This window comes from Catharus ustulatus, chromosome 12 (assembly GCF_009819885.2).
Source record: "Catharus ustulatus isolate bCatUst1 chromosome 12, bCatUst1.pri.v2, whole genome shotgun sequence".
Classification (NCBI taxonomy): Eukaryota; Metazoa; Chordata; class Aves; order Passeriformes; family Turdidae; genus Catharus; species Catharus ustulatus.
Genome location: NC_046232.1, coordinates 19,205,657 through 19,226,381, shown reverse-complemented (window position 1 = coordinate 19,226,381; position 20,725 = coordinate 19,205,657). Strand labels below are relative to the sequence as shown.

Sequence of the window (20,725 nt, the reverse complement as noted above, 5' to 3'; positions counted from 1 at the left end):
ATTCCATGTCCTTTCTGCTTAAGAGTCAGAATCTCAACTCCCATCAAAGCCAGGAACCACTGATGCTTGCTGAATAATTGTTAGAAGTTGGGGCTTTCAAATATAAAGATGACAGCAAAAATTTTTGGCAAGCAAAGCCCATTCTGAAGCATTCTATGGAATTCCCAGAATCTCAGAAAGCTCCTTCCAGGGCCCAAAGCAGTGTCTGTTACCATCAGTTGTCTCCCCTTAGCAGGGAGGAGCTGCACACAAGTAGTGCCAATTATGGAACAGAATGATTAATCAGCAGCAGAACAGGACAATCCCCCACTGGAAAGCATTCAGATGGAATAATGACTTGCGTTGTCTCTCCCAAAACACCTTGGGAAGCACCTTCCTGTCCCAGGAGTGCCACCCAGCCCAGGCCAGCATGTGCTGCCAGGGCCCTGCAATCCTTAGGAAAACACAGCACAGACCCCCAGAAGAGGAGGCAAAGGATTTCCCAGGTGAGCAGTTCCTTTTCTGTACCCCACTGGGTTTTGCTTTAGAACTCCTCAGCTTCTCACAGTGGTTTGTGCTCCCACCATCTGCACTGCAATTCCATCTGCTGCAGGAGGAAGAGTTTTGCCTAAAACCCACAAAATCCAGACTGATGTGACAGCAGAGTCGAGTCACCTGCTTATAGGAATGAGAAAAGGAAGCAGAGTGAAACTCATCCTGCATTTCCAGCTGACAAATTTAGAACTTGGCAGCCACAGGAAATCGATTCATTCCAAAATCTGCTCCAGTAGGGGCAGAGAATGTGCTGCAAGAGCAGCTCCTGCAGCGAGTGAGGGGCTGGGCTCACACCTCACCCTCAGAGCTGTCCCCAGGGCCACCAGTGCTGCCCTGTTGGGCTCTTCATCAGGACACCCCAGCAGGATCCAAAGCTGTAGAAGGCAGGAGTTCATCTCCCTCCAGATTTTCTTCCTCATGGTAACATGGGGGGGAAAAAAACAGGTTTGTAAAAGTTATTCAGAGGTTTGAGTGGAGTGAACCCACAGAATTTTCTAAGCTTCAGAGCTTCCTGAAGCTGCCAAAGTGCCCTGGCTGTGAACTGCAGCAGCCCCAGGAATCTCAGAGCTGCTCTCAGGGAAGGACAAATCCCAATTCTCCCAAGAAGTGCACCCAACAACACAGTGAGTCGTCCCCTGTAATTCTTTATTAGAATCATGGATGAATATATTTTAAATCAATCTAAAAAAATAATGAATCAAAGTACAGTACATGCATAAAATACAAAGTAATTTACAAACAGATCAAAATAGCATCTTCAGAACTAATATCAGGAGGAGAAATGGAGTAAAAAACAAGAAGTGACCGACTACAGCAATGCCTTCCGTGTGCCTCACACATCATGAGCACCGCAGACAGAAAGGTTGGGAACAGAACACAGCTGGAAGTGCCGACCACATCTGGATCTTCCAAGTGGGTCATATCAGAGTTTGAGAAACGTCCCCTACAATCAATTACTTCCCTGTAATTGTATAAATAGCTGCAGGCATTTACACAACAGAGTTCCTTGAAATCCTGTGGGAATGCAGTGCTGCTGTGGCCCCAGTGCAGCGTCAGGCTGTGCAGAACAGCGCAGAGCGAGGGACGTGCAGTGACAGAAGGCACAGTTCATGAATCCCTGAACAAGCAGATTGGGCTGGACTGGTACAGAGCAAGAACCACAGCAGGAACACATCCAGTCAGCAAACTACTCCAGAGGGTTTTGTTGAAGAACATACAGCAAACCTCTGGAATAATTTTTAAATACTGGATCAACCAGAACTGAAAACTAAGGCCAGGTAGTGGAAGTTACTCATTCATCAAGTCAAGCACTTGAATATATTAGCATATGTGGCATGCATTAATAGATGTGATATGTAATATGTGCCAACACCCTTCGAGTCTGTGTCCCAGGAAAGAAAAACAGGCATGCTCAAATCTGATAGCAGCAGCACTGTGGAGGCCAAGCCTCCAGCAGCACAAAGATGCTGCAAGTTCCAGAGCTGGGGTGACCCTTCCTCAGGGACATGGCTCTGCATTCACTTCCTTCACAAGGGGCACCTCATGCGGTCCCAGCAGCTCTGCCTCACACCAACCTCCTCTGCAGCAGGTGCCAAACACAGCACCTCACTCACAGGTAGCCAGAACTGCTGCTAACTGCTGCTTGTTCACAAAAAACTCTCTTTTCTCCCCCGTAATATCCTACAAAACTTCACTTGACAATCTGAAGATGTAGCCAAAAACATTTAACTTACAATAAAATTGCACTTCAGAACTTCACCGAGCTTTAGATGCAGAATACACCACCTTAAGACAAGGAGAGATTATCCTGCCCAGAGAGATTTTCCTCATTAAGCTGACAGTAATTGCTTTGTGAGGAGCAGGACAACGTCTCCAAGTGCTCTCCAAAGGTGTCAGTGCTCTGACTAGTGGGCATCATGTTGGGAAGGGATCAGTTGAGTTCCAAACAATTTACTGAGCCCAAACCGACAGGTCGGTGTTGGGAAAATACTGCAGCCACATCCAAGTAAGAGATTGACAAACACTGAAATCAAAGTGTTTAAGAAATTCATGGAGAAGGAAGAAGCAGTAACTAAACACAAAAATGTAACCACAAGAATTACAAATATATTTAAATCTTGGACCTGGGGAATATACACAGCCTTTTAGGAAAGAATGGACAATTTATATATTCTGACAGCACTGCATCTTTGGTTTGTTTTCAGTGGTTGGAGGGACGTGGATGGGAACCACGTTGTTGCTTGGGGACATGTCATTCTCACGTCTGTCAGACATCTGCTTCTGGGAAACAATGCGATAGATCTCTGCAAGAGGAGAAAGAGCTGATCAATAAGTGCACAGCAAGGAGTTAAACCTGGGGGAAACCAGGCACAGCTTTGGAATTACATAAGTAATGCAATGAAGCTTCCACACAAAGTTCAGTTGTGGTGATTTCTAGATACAGAAAATAAAATCTATTTTTGCAACAGAAATTACTTTTTTAACCACTGTTTTACTTCCCTTGAGATAAGAGTCAGTAAATGGACAGAATTCACAAATCTCCATGAATCTCTTTGAATGAGAAACTATGTGCCCATCCACTCCTCCTGAAGGTTCTGAAGGCTCCAAGGACAGTGCTCACATCTTTGCTGAGGTATCCACAAACAGGATTAAAGGGAACCATTCCAGATTTCTCTCCCTGATAGGACTGCAAGGGCAATTTCTTCTTGCTGAGCACATGTATTATCCAAGCAGTGTTAAACCTTCAGAAGAGGTTGATTTGGGCCCAAAAGGGGAGACTTGGCCCCTTTAGCAGCACAGAAACCCTTTACAAAACGTGCTGTGTGAGAAATACAGGCTCCAGGTGAAGAGATTGTGAACAAAGAGGAATCAGAGAGCATGGGATAAACACCTGCACCGAGAGCCTTGCCCTGTTCCTGATGGTGCTGCACAAAATCTCAGAGCAGCTACAGCAGCACTTCAGCTGCACAGAGAGTAAAGCATGTGTAGCACTTCACCCCCAGAAAGGAAATACAGGACACCAAAAATAGAATGTGGGGAACTCACTTGCAAATTTGAATTTGGAAACCATTAAAAAAAATAAAAGCTTGCTAAAGCTCAGTTTTACAAAAAGCCTCAGACTCAGACAGGGACAAACTGTACATTAAAATGGATTTTTCATATGCAGTCAGTTCATTGAGGCAACCAAACAAAAGCTGAACAGGTTAAAGGATTTTCTAATTTCACCCTTTCTCAAGCTTGCTCTTCTTTCCAATCATCTTACACATAAACAACCTCACAAGTGAAGTGAAACCCATGAAACCAGACCTTTAAAGCCACCTTCAGCCTGGTGTGTGAATGTGCTGACAGGGTTTGGAACCGTGGCAGCACTCAGCAGGGCCTGTGTGTGGGGTGGGAGGAGCAGAGCTGGAGAAATCTGCTCTGCACCTTGAGGACAAGCTTCGTGCTCAGGGCTGGCAGCCAGTTCAGTCCCAGTGCAGAACAATGCCTGTCCCCATCAACAGGAAAGGCCTCTGGCCACCTTTGTTACTGAATTCTCCCACAGCACCTTCAGCAGAAGCAATTCTGAGTTCCACAGAGAATTTCCTGAACAAGTTCATGCAAGTCCTGCCATATCACACATTTCCTCCTCCCCATCAGCCAGGACTCACACAGGGTGCCCTCTGTGTAACAGCCTCACCTGACAGCAAGATCTTCAGCAAACAGCCCCAAAGCTTAAAATAATCTTAACAGCACCAATTCCCTTCCTGATAATGAATCTACTCCTCCTGACTCTGGGAACATCTCCCCATGATCCTCACTTCTACAATCTCCCCAGTAGCCCTGCAAGTGAATCCCCTGTCAAAGTCCCAAATCTGCTGCTCCTGCTGCTTCTCCCTCCTCTGCAGAGCAAAGCTTGGTGCAGCCACAGCCTAAATGCTAAAACCTGCCCTTCCCTGGTGAGCTGCACACTCATCACACAGGGCTGTGAGCTGTGCCAGGGCAGGGGGAACAGCCCAAACCTGTCTCACTGGGGCAAAATGCCCAGCAGCCAGGCCTGCACTGGAACTGCTGTGCCCAGAGAGCTCTGGGCTAATGAAGATGTGCCCTTTGTAATGAAGAAACAGCACTCTGGGCTCTGCTCAGGAGATGAATGAGACCTTATTAAGGGCACATTCAGCAGAATGCATCACTGCATAATGGGGAACTGTGAGAGACAGGCCTTGCACTGTGAGAGCTGGGAAAAGGTGACACTGCTGCCCAGGAGGAGCTGGGCAGGCCTTGGCTGCTCAGCTGCACTGGGTTCCATTCATTTTCAGGTGTACAGAGACAACAAAAGAGGAAATCCCTCGATTTTTTGATGTTAATTCTCTGATGTTGTTTCCTTGGTGATGGGATTCCTTAGAGATGAAACCACGGCAGAATGTGGTGTGGGAACAGAGACAGCACAGAGCCAGGCAGGGAAGGGAGGCAGACTCCAGTTTACTTTAAGGATGCTTTATCCTGCTGTGAATGCTCAGGGTGCCTGGGATCATAATACCAGGCTCTCTTATTTGCCAGATGGTACAAAGCAGCTTTGTGTGCACAACAATCAGCCCTGGCAGTCTAGACATCTTGGAACTGAAGAATTTGGATAGGGACCATCACTCCAAGTCACAGATGGGAAAGGTCCTCAAAACCTCATCTGGAATCCACAGCAGGACAGGAAGCCCACCACATGTATGATACATTCCCTCTAAAAGTCCTCTGTAATATGGGAGAAAAAAGAAGAGCTTTTATCCCTTATTCCATCTGTAGGAACAGATCACATACTCAGGCTGTGCTAACTACACTGGATTCACATTTCCCACAGCCAAAGCCATCTATTCAAAGTGCTTGGTCTGAGAATCCAGGTGTGGATAAGCTTAACAGGGACCCTGCTACACCTCCAAGGGAAGCATCTTCAGCAACTTCCATCACTGTCCCAATCAGACCAGCTTCAGAAGGGCTGGGAAGAAAGGGGGCTGAGACAGACCTTGGTCACAACACCCTGCTCAGGAGAGATCCCAGCAGCTGGGGAAAGGCTCTGAGCAGCCTGGGGTGCCTGTGGTGCAGCTCCCAGCACTGCACATACCAGCAGGGCTGGTGCAGCAGCTCGTCCTGTCCCTTCTGTCAGCCAGCTCTGCTCACAGCTGCTGGCAAAGCCTGCTGGCTTCCCCAGCTTCCTGCTCCCAGGGACAGCCAGCATTCCACCCACAGGCACTGGGCTGGGAGGCAGCCCTGCCAAACACACAGCAGCCAGGATTCTGCAGGGTGACTCCAAAAACCACATTCCTCAGATGACTGCCCCCCTCTTTCCTCCAAAGCAAGTCATTAAGAGAAAAAGCCAGCTGTGAAGTGAGCTCCAGAGCAGCCCTCCTTAGCGTGCCAGTCACAGCCCAGCTGGAGCCACCCTGCTGCTCAGGCTCTGTTTACTGCACCTTTATCTCCCCCAAACAGGAGTTCCAGTCTGGAGAGAGCACATGCCCCCTAAGCACAAGTGTTCCTTGCAGCACAGCTGAACTGACCTCTCCTGAACAGGGATCACAAGGATCCTGCTCACAAACCCAAGAGCTCTTCACCCCAAATATTGTCACAGCAACGTGGAGACACTGACATCCATACAAAAGCAACAGCCTCAAGAACCTGTCAGAGCCCACCAAGAGAAAGTTTTATCACCTATTCACCCATTACAGACAGTTCTGCTTACAGAATATTAAAACAGAAAAAAAATCAAACCTCCACAGATTAGAATCCAAACTCACTTCTGGGATAAAATGTACTGTGGGAAGCATGTGAGGAGAGACACAGAAAGCCCAGCCCGTGCCCAAGAGGTGAGGTGCTTCCCATGGCAACAGCAGTGCATCCTCTGAGCACCACACAGCTCTGAAGGAAGTCCAGGGCACACAGGAAACTTCCCACCCCTCCAGTGTCACCTAGAGAACACAACAGGCCAGCAGGACATGGGGACTGTGAGGTGACCAGTCTGTACTGGCTGTGACAGCCTGACAGCCACCTCAGGAGGGAATAAACACTGCCTGATCTACCTGATGTTGTTTTATTAGTGCTGGTGTATGAAAGTTCAGTCACTAACCTGCATCTGAGAGCCCTGAGCCCCCTGCAAACAGAAAGTGGGAGCAGCAAGGCTGCTTGTTCTACATGACACAGCACATCTGGCCAGATCTGACCCCAAAGTCGAGGTGCTCCTGAGAGAAGGGCTGCCAAGGACATGGGCAAAAAGGGAACAAGTCTCAGGTTTTGGCACTGACAAGTGAGCAATGTCTTTCTCCTGAAAAATCCATGCCCAAATTCGTGGACATTTTTGACAGGACTGCCTTTAGGCATGTGAAGAAAACAGGAAATGCAGCAGGCAACCCAACACCTCTGCATTCAGCCACTCCTTAGTCATCCACCCTCTGATGGCACTGGCACTTTGTCATGTAGGAAACAAATGTGTGAGCTAGCAGAACTTCTTTCTTTTTGAAACAAATTTGTGCAATGCTGTAATTACAACTGAATGACTACACTGAAATTAAAAGGGAACCCCATGGTTCAATTAAAAAGGAAAAAAATGTTCTTCATTCATCTATCACAAACACAATTTTAGCACAGGAGCACTACTGCTTAGGAACCCAGTGTAAGAATACAACAGAGTCAGAACTGTCAGAGGCCTCACAACTCAGGATGAGACAAGAAACAGATGGACACAGGCAGCTAATACCCAGCAGCCTCACACCTCTCTCCACTGCCAGGCTGTCCATAAATTTCTTCAACTGGAGAAATGCTACAGGATTTATACTTTTACTACAGTAAACAACCTCCCAGTTCTATCCTGACATGCATGTTCCAGTATGGCTACCAGGACCTTTCTGGTGTGTTTTTAAAGGAATGTCTAAATTAGGTGGCAGAGAGGAAAAAACAACTCAGAACTAACTAGGTGTCAATGTCACAGCAGCAAGATGTGATTTACAGACAGTTCAGAAGTGAGGCCACTGCTCATACCAAGCACATCACCTAGCCTGGCACATGCTACACTGGGAAGGAGGGACTTTAAATTTGCAACTGGAAAACATGTTGGAGGCAGTTGGAGAAAACAAGACACTGCCTGGCACACCTAGAACAGAGACACAGCAAACAGAGGAGCATCTCAGATGTTTTGAAAACTTAGACTAGAGCATTTGCCAAAGGTGGGAATGATGAAAGCTCCAAAACCAGAGGCCACAGTGTCCCACTGTGCCCTGGCTGCAGCTGACAGGGTGCACAGAAATGCAGGAACCTCATGAGAGTAAGTGACTTCCACACCAGTTTGTGAATTCCTACTCCACCTTTACAAGTTAAGGCTCCCCAAATTGAGTGTCTCAGCTTCAAAACCTTTGCCTACCTAAACAAGGCTTTAAACAAAAAGTACTTTATCCACAGAGCATAAAAATGCAGCACTGACTGCTGTCACATGTTACACAGGCCAAAAGTCCAGGCAGGACAATTAAACAGCTCCTGCAGCTCAGGAGTCACTGTGTCTCAAAGGAAGGAGCTCTGCTCTTTCATCCCTTTTTCCTTGGCAACTTCTATGGTCACCATTAAAGATGGAAACAAACTGGGCTGACTTCTCCTTGATAAACAATAGCTGCTCTCACTTGATGCCAGCATGAGACAATTCCCTCCCGTGGGCACTCCCTGTAATGGGAGATGGAAACTGAAACATGAACCAGGCTGACAAGAAACCCCGGGCAGATCAAAGTGAACAAGGATTCATTCCCCAGTTCAAGGCTGGCCTTTCAACTTGTGACACTTTGAAACTGGACTGCAAATCTTACAGCTAATGAAGAATGATTAAATAGCAACATTTTAAACACTTTATAGGCAAAGAAATGCCTATTTGCATCATATTTGAGCAGCCTTCTGCCCTTCCCCCTTGAAGCACAAAGCCCTGCATGACTCACCTGTCAGAATAGTCTGGAAAGCTGCTTCCACATTTGTAGAGTCTAAAGCAGATGTCTCAATAAATGACAAACCATTCTTCTCTGTGTGGACAGAAATACTATAATTAGAGAGGTACAGCACATATCTGTTTCCCATCTGGAAAAGCTTCTGTACCAGATAATATTTGTAGGGTTACTGTTGAGTCACCCAGGTATCAAGAGAAAGTAAAACAAGTTGTCGGGTTTTCCCCCTTAAGTGATGGGGAAGTGACACCACCCAACACCAACATCAGAATTCACACCCACTCCCAAGCACAAGTATCAGCCCAGAGCTGTGTTACTTTAAGGCACATTTTCCTGCCTCACTGAAGGGATATCTGTTGCAGTTTCTCCATGTGAGAAAGCTTCCAAGATTTTCTTCAACCTCATCAAGTTCCTCCACCTCCCACCTGCTAATACATCACAGCAGCTTATTTAACAGGAATAGAGCAGCAGGGGCTATGACACTCCTCCAGCTGCAGGCAGGGATCCTCACTGGCCATAAACTCTGCCAGTGGAGCTACAGCGAACTTTAATGTGAGGAACTGAGCTACACTCCGGCATGAAAGAGACTGGGCCTAAAACAAGGCTTACAGAAACCAGAGCTACTGTTCACAGATCTTAATTACATAACAAAAGTCAGAAAGCCAGTTTGATGAAAGTGTTCAGCCACAGGCACCTGTGTAAGGCTGCAGATCAGTTGGGACACAGAGGGCAAAGCTACCACCACACAAGAAAATCAACCCTAAAGCCATAGGCAGTTTCTGCAAGACAAACAGTGCCCAGGCAAGAGAATAAATCGGGTTTTGAATGTCCAGGTGCCTCTGGCTGATTCATGTTCTACAGAAATGTCTCCTCTGACTGAATGTGACATGTGACACTGAGGGACATGACCAGCCCCAGGTTTTTCCTCCCCTTGCTAGGTGGGCACATCCCCAGACAGCAGCAGGACATTGCTGAGCCCCCCGACCTGCGAAAGCTCGGGCCTCGTCCGTGGGGACGGCTCGCAGGTGGCGCAGGTCGCTCTTGTTGCCCACGAGCATGATGACGATGTTGCTGTCGGCGTGGTCCCGCAGCTCCTTCAGCCACCGCTCCACGTTCTCGTACGTCAGGTGCTTGGCGATGTCGTACACCAGCAGTGCCCCCACGGCTCCACGGTAGTACCTGGGGATAGGGGACAGCCAAGCAGGGACAGTGAGCCTGCAGCAGTGGGGAACAGCTCTGGCTAGGTCAGTTGTGCAAACAATGCCCAGGGCAATTCCCCAGTGCTGTGGGACTGGACACAGGGGAGCACAGCAGCCAGACGAGGTTGTGCCACAGGGCCAGCTCAGAGTCTGGGAGCAAGGCAAGCCCCATGTCTGCGGGGAAAACCTGCATGCCAGACATGAAACTCTGGGCTCTGTGGGAAGCTGCTGCCACTTTCCACCTCTGATCCACTCCTGAAAATTCTCCCCCGCCCAACACTGTGGGCACAGCACAGGCACGGCCCAGAGTGATAAGCAGACTGTAGAGTGACTCATAGAAATGTCAGGGTGATCTGCTCTCTTTACCAAAGGCCACAGCTCCTTTCAAGTGAGAGCCACAGCCATGCATTCAAAAGGAAACAGGCTGTGTTCTCCCACCCCATAATTCTCTCCAGCTCTACTGAAATCCAGCTTTTGCTATGCTGGTTTTTAACAATTAAGCACACAAGTGAGCAGTCTTTCCTGGCTGCTACAGGAAGGTTTCAGCTCTTAGGTTACCACTGATAAAACAACCAGGAACACTGATATTCCTTTATCATTCACTTCCATGGAAATGAGTCTCTCAAAGCTCTTGCATTCTAAACTTGAAATGCCCCCAGTTACGTGTCATGAGAGCACTGCAAAGTAAATCAGTCTGTGCACGAACACACCAGATCGAGTTTCTGGGCTGAATAATATTTAACCTTCCCGCCACCAAAGGTTGTAGGTATTACCTAATAAAACACAAACACCCCTCTTTAGCTGGTGAGGAACTGGAAGGGCCCAAAATTGCCCTCCTCAGCCAAATCTCCACTTACGCTGAGGTTATGGCTCGGTATCGCTCCTGCCCCGCCGTGTCCCAGATCTGAGCCTTTATTGTCTTCCCATCCACCTGGATGCTCCTCGTTGCAAACTCCACTCCAATGGTGCTTTTGCTTTCCAAGTTAAACTCATTGCGAGTGAATCGAGACAGAAGGTTGCTCTTGCCTACTCCAGAGTCTCCAATAAGTACAACTGCAAGACAAAAATGAATTCAGAATCAGACTCCAGGTGTAGATGACACACTGAAAATCACATGCAAGGAATATTTCTTTTAAAGAATGAAGCATGAAGGACACGAATGGCAACAGCACCATCCTTGTCATGGATTTGCTGTCCAAGTCTCAATATTTCTGGAAAACCAGAGTTGCCACATTCACCAGCATTTTGAACAGATGGTAGACTTGACTTTTATTGGTTATATTTCAGCCTCCTTTGCCCAGCATGGAAGAACTTTCCTCTTTTAGGAAGAATATACATGTCTGTCACAGCAAACATTGGTGACCAGTTGAATTTCCTTGAACAACACTAGAATTAAAAAAAACACAAACCCTACAACCACACAACTGAAATCTGCTTTGCTGAAGAAGTCCAAAGCACAGGGCAAGCGGAAGACTCTGCTTTCATTCACACTCCTCCTAAGTGTAAACTTTGGAGAAGAGAGGTTATCCACTGGGATAAGAAAACTTGTGAATGAAAACAACCAAACCAAAGCACCCTCAAGGCCACCATCACCCTGCCAGCCAGTTTGCAATGTTTGCTGAGCCACAGCTCTCTGCCGTGCTGCAGTCCCCACTGCTGCTGTGGCTCCTGGACACAGCAGGCCAGAGCCTGAATCTGCTCAAAAATGCTGCCAAGGGATCGCTGAGCCTCAGAACTGGATCCACCATTCCCTGGCTCAGTTTGACTCATCCCAGCACCAGTGCCAAGCAAACTAATTGGAAGGATTCAGCTATGCCTGACAAGGGACTGACAGAAGGTTCAAAGTCCAGTTCCTGTAGGAAAAACAGCATCACGAGGATTCACTGCAGTATCTTGTAGTGCTGAGTTGAAAGGTGCAGGTTTAAGTGTAATTTAAAACTCAGTACCAAGAGGCAGAGCAGTGGATGAAATGTGTTCACAACCAGAGTCACTTGAACAGGAGCCTCTTGGGGTGATCCCATGGTCTTATGGATGATAAGGTTCTAAACCTTACAGTAGTGAAGGAAAGGGAAGAAAAATAAGATAAAATCTTTGGGAAGAAAGGCAAATAAAGAAGTTCAGCAGTGAATAAACGCCAGTCCAAGCAAAAAGAGCACACTCAGGTGACAAAAAATCATTGTGTCTTTGTTTATTTAGGAAGAAACAATTACTTGCTCAGTAACATACACCATTAACCATTAAGACACCACAACACAGCATTAAAGATTCTGCAAGGTACAACAAAGCAATGAGGGCACCAAGCACACTCAATGACCCAAACCCTCCGTGGAGCTCGGTCTAGCAGCAGAAACACTCCCATCTGCAGCCCTCTGCAGCTTCTGTTTAAATAATGCAGAGCAATCCTGGCAGATGGGACTTTGCTCTGACTGGAAGGGCAGAGCAGCACCTTTTAGACTCCCTCCATAAATGAAAATTGCTGTAAATGTTGGCTTCAAGCACGGCCTTGTGCAGAATACTTCATCAAAATAAACATCTTCCCAGCTGCCCGTGCCAGCTGACTCAGCACACAGCCGGCCAAGCACACGAGAAAGCAAACTCTGTTAACCTCTCCTGTGTAGGAAGATCACAAGTGCAGGTAGGTGGCAAGGCCCCATGCTGAATGCAAACAAAAGTCTGCTTTCCTACGTGCCAGGTCACTGCTGAACAGCTCTGCTGGCACAGAGAAGCTACATCCTGATAAACCCAGTGCAGGGGACAGGGCACCACTTGCATCACCACCCCTGGCAAACAGCCACAGCTCTCCCCTGCCACTGGCAAGTCACTTCAACATTGTTTTGGCAGGTTTGGACCATGAGTTTAGATGACATCATGTTTGTGTTCACTGGGACACACAACAAGTTCCTAGGAAGGAAAAGTTGACACAGCTCAGTCCTGCTATCACCCAGCAGTGGCCAGAAGCTTCTCTAAGCAAGAACAGCAATCCACATTCACCATTTCCTTTTCCCAACAGGATGCATGATATACCTGTCAGGTATTCCCTCAAACCTGTTCTTGTAGTACAGTGCAATGCCCACCTTTAAGTCATGTAACAACACAGGGATCCCTTTAATTTCACTGCCAAGTTTTTTTCGTTACCTTCTCTGAATCCCACACTGCTTATGTTCTGAATGGTTTCCAGCACCAGATTAATGTGTCCCAATTATAAGGGGAAAATAAAACCTTCCTCCTTGAAGGCAGCTATTTCCTCTACTTAATTGGGCCACTGCAGCTCCTCTTGAGCACGGACACGAGGACAGCTTGGAATGTCAGCAGGCACCTAAGACTCCTCACACCTTCTGCATTTCTGCCAGTCTGGGCAACTATCACTCTTTAAATGAAATTATGAACTGAAACAGCTTTAACAGCCACTCAGGTTGTGTTATTAATATCAGTTTTGCTTTTCTTATCAAGCCACCATATTTTGATATTTTATACTACACAGTGTTCCCATGTATTACATTCTTAGCATAGAAATGCAGTAGGAATGACCCTGGATGGCCAAGTCCCACACTAAACACTCCAAGCAAACAGTTTCTAGGAGGGAAATGATGTTATCTAGGCCATGATAAAGCTAATTGTTCCTGCACATTGTCCCTTTCATCGGGCTTTTCTTCCAGAAACTCACTCCTAATGGTTAGAAATTGCCTTCTGATTTTCAGCAGGAATTAGTGGCCAGCTGGCAGCGGTGTCCATGTGCCAGCATTCTCCATTAGCTTATTAGTGTCTGCTCCCAGTGGTGCTCAGGCTGGGGTATTTACAGAAAGCAACCACATCTTGTCTGGGCTTTGCTGCATTTGCTAAATACAAAAACTTGTCAAATGGTTCCATATAAACATGTTGCTCATTTCCCCAAACACCTTCCCTGCAAGGTTTTCAGTTTCTTTTCACAGTGAGAACTGCACACCTCATTCTAAGCGAGATCTCCCTGTGATGCAGACAAGAATTTTAGTATTTCCATCTCTGCTGGGCACACCTGGGGCTGGAATTATTTCTCCTGGCCATTTCACCTTGACAGCTCAGTTTGCCTGTCATCAGATCTAATTGTTCAGCTTTAGCTTGGCAAACTTTTACTTTACCAGAGTCCAAGTCCTCAGGGATAAACCCTTACATCCCAAATCCTAACTCATCTGGAGGACCACAGTCCTCACCAGCACACAGCTCTTTGAGTGCCACACTCCCACTTCCCCTGTCCCACCCAACTTGCATCATCCACAAATTCCTTTTCTACATCAGCACTGGAAGGAAGAAGGTCTGGAGGAAACATTTCAGCAAGCTCAGCCACAAGACCCAGAGCAGATTTAATCAATAACCAGCTGTGGAGCAGCACCTCCCTCACAGGAGTAGCACCTTAGGAAGTTGCACAACCAAGGAAAATTGGATTGGCACATTTGAAAGTCAGGGAAATGATCTCCCAGCCCCAAGTGACTGATTTAGTGCTGGGACAATTCAATACTTGCAACCACGTGCTTCCAATCGATGCATTTGACTTTCTATGGCATTTACTACCCCAAACATCTAAGATAAATATACAAGCATTCAGTGGAGAGAGGGGGAAAAAATAATATGAAGTCCATAGTACTGTATAAATTTCACTCTGTAATTCCAGATTCATTTCTGTAGAAGACCAAAATAAGAATTCAATTTCCTAAGCTGCATGAGAAGCAATTTAGAGAACTATGTCAAGAAAGGATTATTAATTTTTCACCAACATTCCAGCTCCCTCACACAATTTTTATTTCTGTAAAACCTCTTAGTTTAAGATTTCAGAAAATATTTTAATTATCTCATTAAATATGAGATCAGCCTGAAAATAGAGTCCAGCACCACTAGCTTGTGTTGTCTGTGGCAAAAGTTATTGCACAAGTCACATATGACAGGATCTAGGACAAGTACACCAGCACAAGGAGATCACCATGTCTAAAACTTGTCTCTGCACTGAGCTCTGCTATAAGAGACATCAATAAAAAGCTTGGACATGTCTTCATGACCCCCAGAAGAACTTGCTGATGAATACCTCCCCCTGTCCACTTCAGCTGGAGTTTGAAGGGCATGTGAAAAAAATTACTTGATGCTACATGTCATAGCTGGTGATAAAGCCAACATGGCCATGACTTACTGCAATCTCCCTCCTCAGCTGTGCCCCATTTTATTCACTCTTTCTGTCACAAAGTGGCACTCCAAAGGCCTTTGGGGCAGGGATCACCTGTCCATACCATCAGTAACACTTCCCACCCCTGCAGTAAATGGCTGGACCAGCAGGTTTGTCCCAGCACCAAAGTGCCTCCACATCTGAGGCAGTGAAAGCCAAGGACTTCTACCACTGCCAAACTGAGAGATGTCATGCAACCACACATTAATCTAAACACACAAGTAAAAATGTGTCCTCAAACCCCAAACCAGTAGGCTGGTTCAGTTTTAGAGCATTTCCTCAATATCAAAGGGAGAAGTTGGAGAAATGAACGTGATGCAAAGAAGCAGAGAGCTGAAACTGGAGTTTTTCAGTAAGCTGAATGTGACAATTCAGGCCCAAGACACGAGTCCGCCCCAAATCCAGAGTCCCAGATGGTCAAGGTGCAGACACAACCTTCCTGAGCTTTGTCCATAGGAATCTTAATAAGTGAGGGTTCCTTTGATAACTGCTCTTCTACTGCACGCACACTGATCAAAAAGAGCAAAAGGTTCCTGTACCAAAGCCAGATTTAATTTATTAACTAATAAAGTAATATCTTTATATCATCATAATATTTTCCTCCTACTAAAATTAGAGCAAGATTCCCATGAACTGGACTTCATAGGGCTTGTATTTCCTCAGGGGTCATTCTGGGAACAGCAGGCACTGCTCTCAGCCAGACCCCAAAAGTATGGAAGAATACAAAGACTGGAAGCTGGACAAGAAGAATTTAAAAGAAACTGGATTTTTCCAAGCTAAGTTTAGTCTTTCCTATATGCTGAAGTGTTGCTACATAGTCAGAAGTGTATTTTGTAACAGGTCCCTGGATTTTATTGTACAGCAGCACAGGTGGGCTCAGCTTACACCCAGCAGCAGAGTCAGCCAGATTCCAACACACAGCTGCTGTCAGGGGCTGACAGGACAAAACCAGAGGTCTCACAAACAGAAACGTGGCAGTTCAGCCCAGGAGCAGTAAAAGACAGCCAGACTAGAGAGCATCACATGATTGTTTTAACCAGGTCAAACTCTGAACTCAGTCCCACCAACCTCCCCACACAGTCCCTTCACAAAGCCAGGAATGTCCTGCTGGATGGAGTGTCCTGACAGACCAACACCCAGAGTCTGACTCCAAATAACTGCTGTCCTAACACCATGACATATATCACAACAAACAGGCTAATCTCCATCCTGGCCAGCCCCTACACCTTCAAATAAGCAATGCCTTCAGACTTGCCATTGAAATCATCACACTGATGTGCCCCAAACAAGAATTTTTTGTTTCTGTGAATTCCTGCAAGCTTTCAAATCTATTTATAATATGCATGGCAATGCACCACTCCAAAATTTGCATACACACCTGAGGGACTTTGTCCTTTTGCTTTCATCCACTGCCCAATAAAAGAAGCATTACAGATATCCAGAGAAATTATGACAAACAGGAGATACTTCCCCTATTTGCCCTTATTGCTCACTGTTTAAATTTTAATCAAGCTGTACATCAGTTTAGTGTAAGGGCCATGAATCCATTAGGTCTCTTTTCTGATTATTTTAATACCTTTCTCCACCTTTTTAATTCTACAACATCCCTTTTAAAATGGATATGTCTGTCATGCCTACATTTCACCTCAATTCCCAAGATGCTCATGTCTCAAATTCAAACTAAACATTGTCCCCAAGTTCCCATTTTCTTCCCCAAAAGATTTACCTACCCCTTGCCTTTTTTGACCAGTGCCCAGCAAGGAGACATTTGGTTCAGAGACTTCCCTTGCAATAATTTCCAGATCATTCCAGAGTGCTGACAGCTTGTTTAGAACCATCGTCACCTCTGGGAAGTTACAGAAGTTTCCACGATTTTATTACTCTGCATTTTTGTGTTATTTCAGCTGCCACATCAATCCCAGTTAAGTGACATTGCATCAACTTCCTGCAGTCAACTTCAGCCTGGAAAAACTCAAATCATTTATCTTCACAACAGCATCTTCACAGCATTCCCTGCACTCACAACAGCTTCTACAAACCAAGCTAAACAGAAAAAGCTTCAGCAAGGGCAATCAATTAAATCAGCTTTGCACTATAACTGGATCCCAACTTTATTTTTCCCAACTATAAAAGGAAGCAGGCCAAATGAAAGATAGGAGCTCTCCCAGCAAACCCTCTCACTGATATTCCCAGGCTTTCACAGCTAAACCATTAATTACAAGCCCACTGACAGAACTGCATGAACAAGGGTGATTCAATGGCTTTGATAACCTGCACACAAGTACCTACAACAACATTGCCTGATGCCATTAAACCAGGGGTCAGCAAGGTCCTTGCCAGTGCTGCAAGCTGAGAAAAGAGCCCATTCTGGAACTTCCTGATTTGATTTCCATAGCAGTACAGATGAGTGATTCATAGGTAGAAATAGAGCCACTTTCCACACACAATTGGATAAAACAGCCAACAACAAAAATAATGTAATTCCTCAAAGTTATTACAGGAGCTTAAAGATACTGGAAAAAAAAAATCAATGTTTTCCTTTACCTTCATGATGACAAGCACAGGGTCTCTCACCATTACAAAACAACAAGCAATGTTCTTAATCCTAAATTCAAATTTACAATACCACATCAAGAAAAACAACTACATTTTTACTTTGCTTGCTTTTTCAGTGGGATTTAAAAAACTGGACAGTGAACTTTCAAAACATCAGCACTTCTGTACACATTTCACAGTGGGCTACATGAACCTGTCCAGCAGGCTGGTGTTTTACTCTGCAGGGAGTGAAAATTGAGTATTTAATCACAACCTGGAACGTTTTAACCCAACCTGGCACTGTATCGCAGGCTGGAGAGGTGAACAAAGTATTCCTGCCCTTCCCTGTGGGAGCCAGGACAGATCAAGGCCAGGCTGGACAGGGCTTGGATAACCTGGGATAGTGGAAGGTGTCCCATGGCAGGGGGTGGAATGCGATGATCTTTAAGGTCCCTTCCCACCCAAACCATTCCATGACTCCATGAGGATTTTATGGTCTCTGGGTGTGGAGCAGCAGGGACATTCCACTGCTCTCCAAGGGCTCTGAACACAGAAGGCAGCAATCCGTAGTACTTGATGAAATGAGTGCATCATCTACCCCTGCTGAGCGTATCTCACCCCCTCTATGGCTTTATTTAACAGCTGGAGAGGGTTCTTATCAGCCTTGAGAGTCCTTATCAACCCAGGGCATCTTCCCTGGCGATCTTTGCTCGCCACCCCGCAGACCGGCCACCGCCTCAGCCTGTGCCCGGGGCAGCCTCGGACCGGCACTGACAGCGAACCCCCGGTGCCAAACCCTGCCCGGAGCCGGCGTTTTGGGGGGAAGGAGGGACACCCGAGCGGGGCCCGGCCATGCCCGGAGCGCTCCCCCCGCCCGCCGGGCCCCGCGTCAGGGAGCGGCCCCGGCCCCGCCCGCGGGCCCCGCCGCTCTCCCGCCCGCCCGCCGGGCCCTGCCCGCCTCACCTTTGAAGAGATAATCGTACTCGTCGTCGCGGGTGCCCATGGCGGGTGGCGAGGAGCAGGAACGGGACCGGGAGCGGAGCGGAGCGGGGCCGGACCCTCCCTGCAGCCGCCGCAGCGCTTCCGCCCTCCGCGCTCCGCCCGCCCGCCCACAGGCGCTTCCGGGGCAGCGGCGCCGCCGCTCGACCGCGCCCGGGGCAGCCCCGCGGCCGCGCCCTCACCGCGGTTACCGCGGGCAAGGTCCCGCCCGGCCCCCGCGACCCCCGAGCACCGAGCCCACCCTCGGTACCTCCGGAGGAGAGCGGTCGGGGCGCGGCGGGGAGCGATGGAAGGGACTAGAGGCGGCCGGGAGGGGGTGGTGGCAGAGCGGTTCCATGGTGTAATGGTTAGCACTCTGGACTCTGAATCCAGCGATCCGAGTTCAAATCTCGGTGGAACCTGAATCTTTTTGTCCTTTATTTCGTTTTTTTTCTTTTCGGCTTTGTGTATCCAAACGATGCCCGGCATGCTCTGAGCTGTCCGAGTGAGTCCGTGTGCCCAAACCATGGATGGGTATACTGAGCTCCCCAAATTCCTGCACCCAAACCATGCATGGGCACACTGAGCTCCCCAGACTCTGTACACAATCCATGCATGGGCACACTGAGCTCCCCAGACTCCTGTACCCAAACCATGGATGGGCACACTGAGCTCCTCAGATTCCTGTACCCAAACCATGCATGGGCACACTGAGTTCCCCAAATTCCTGTACCCAATCCATGCATGGGCACACTGAGCTGCCCGGACTCTGTGCCCCAGTGACCGATGGACATGCTCCAAGCTCCCCAGGCCTCTTCACACACTGTGATAATCTCACCTCACTCTTGCCTGGTGCCCACCCCAACCTTAACCCCCATCACAGGGTGGGTGCTCTTCTGCCTCCATGGGGAGGCACTGACCTCACCCCAAAGCACAGGGGAGCTTGGGGTGGGTTGGTGGGAAGCCCCCCAAGATCTCAGAGATCCCTCCTGTGAACTGAGCTGAGAGCAGCATGTGAGCTTGTGGTGGAGGTATCACAGATACCAAGGAGCTCTTCCAGCTCATGAGGTGCAGGGGCCATCACTGCCCACCCTGCTTCTCTCTTCCCAAAAGATGCCCCTGTGCCATGGGAGACACCAACTTTGTCATAAGATTCTCCTGGTGCAGGCTTGAGATCTAAACAACAGAGGATAAAAATAGCACTTGTGTGCAGATGATTAAACCGAATCCCTTACAACTGCTCCAGCCTGCCCTCAGCAGCAGCGTTTGCCATCACTGCAGTCAGTGGCTGTGTCATCATTCCTGTGTGCACAGTAACCCCCGGGCATCAGCAGCAGTGCTGAGCATCAGTTACCGTCTGCTGGCACCATAACGAGCCAGAACGTGATCCTCTGCTTTTAAAAATAAATCGTTCATGCTGCCTCAGAGCTTCCAAGAGAGGAAAACAAAACATTAGTAACAAAGACACCTGATGTGTGAGTGCAGTGTGTCCCACCACAGGAGTACAGAGGCTCTCCAGGAGCATCATGTGAGATTGGAGCATGGGGAGCATCAGGTCTGGGCTCACCCACATCCTGCTGCCAGCCTCTGATGTGCCCTGCACCTCCAGCTCCTCACAGGGGTAGTGTAGTGATGGGGTTTGTAGGAATCTGTGTTGTCTTTGGATTCATCCTTTTTATCTCCAGACAAATCCAGAATGCACAAAATCTAGAGCCTGAAATGCTCATCCTGCTCCTCCCCTTCCACCTTTCTCAATCCTCTGGCATTGAGTAGTAAGTACATCAGATGGATAACAGATACTTGTCTGTGTAGAGGCTGGGTGTATTTATAATTCAGGAGCTCAGGTTTCCATCTCACATCCTATTTGCACTTGTCCATTGAGTTTTGCTGTTAAAAAGCTATTAATTTTCACTTGATGTTTCTTGGACCTGGTTTCATCCTCCAGAACTGCTGTTAGTGCTAAAAACCCTTAAAATAACACAGATGAAGTACTTTTAGTTATCCTCCTGTGAGAGCTGTTCTCCTTTTCATGCTTTGGATTGTGTTTATGAGCCTAGAAACACCCCTTATTTACATATTTCGTGTGTGCAAGCATTACTTCCTCTTGCACCACACTGCAGATGTTCCTCATCTGGAACAGACTCACCCTATTCAAGACTTCAGGGCACAGGTGAGGACAGTGGCTCTTCTGGCTGAGGTAAAAATCACAGTTCCCACATTGCTGCACCACTGTCACTTGTTGAACTTCAGCCACTATAAAGCAAAGGCATTTTTACCAATTATTTTTACCTGAAAAGTTGTGCAGATTGCTATGGAGTTGAGCAGCAGCAGAGGCTGCTTATAGATAAACC

General features: G+C 47.4%; 1 protein-coding gene and 1 non-coding gene across 2 annotated transcripts; one reads left to right on the top strand and one right to left on the bottom strand.

The window, feature by feature from the left end:
- Positions 1–1,158: 1,158 nt before the first annotated feature.
- On the bottom strand, positions 1,159–18,495 carry LOC117001748 (ras-related protein Rab-11A). The gene is made up of 5 exons (XM_033070235.1): positions 18,360–18,495; positions 10,531–10,726; positions 9,460–9,653; positions 8,472–8,552; positions 1,159–2,837 (listed from the first exon to the last, which is right to left on the bottom strand). The coding sequence occupies exons 1-5, from the start codon at positions 18,397–18,399 to the stop codon at positions 2,698–2,700; spliced, it is 651 nt and encodes a 216-aa protein (XP_032926126.1). The 5' UTR covers positions 18,400–18,495; the 3' UTR covers positions 1,159–2,697.
- A 229-nt stretch (positions 18,496–18,724) lies between these two features.
- TRNAQ-CUG lies at positions 18,725–18,796 on the top strand. Its single transcript has one exon. It is a non-coding gene; the product is annotated as a tRNA-Gln (tRNA).
- The last annotated feature ends 1,929 nt before the right edge of the window (positions 18,797–20,725 follow it).

Coding starts and splice junctions, on each gene's coding strand:
- LOC117001748 (XM_033070235.1), bottom strand. CDS start 18,399: ATGGGCACCCGCGACGACGAGTACGATTATCTCTTCAAAG. Junction 10,727..18,359: donor GTACGATTATCTCTTCAAAG/GTGAGGCGGGCA, acceptor TTTGTCTTGCAG/TTGTACTTATTGGAGACTCT. Junction 9,654..10,530: donor TACCGAGCCATAACCTCAGC/GTAAGTGGAGAT, acceptor CCCTATCCCCAG/GTACTACCGTGGAGCCGTGG.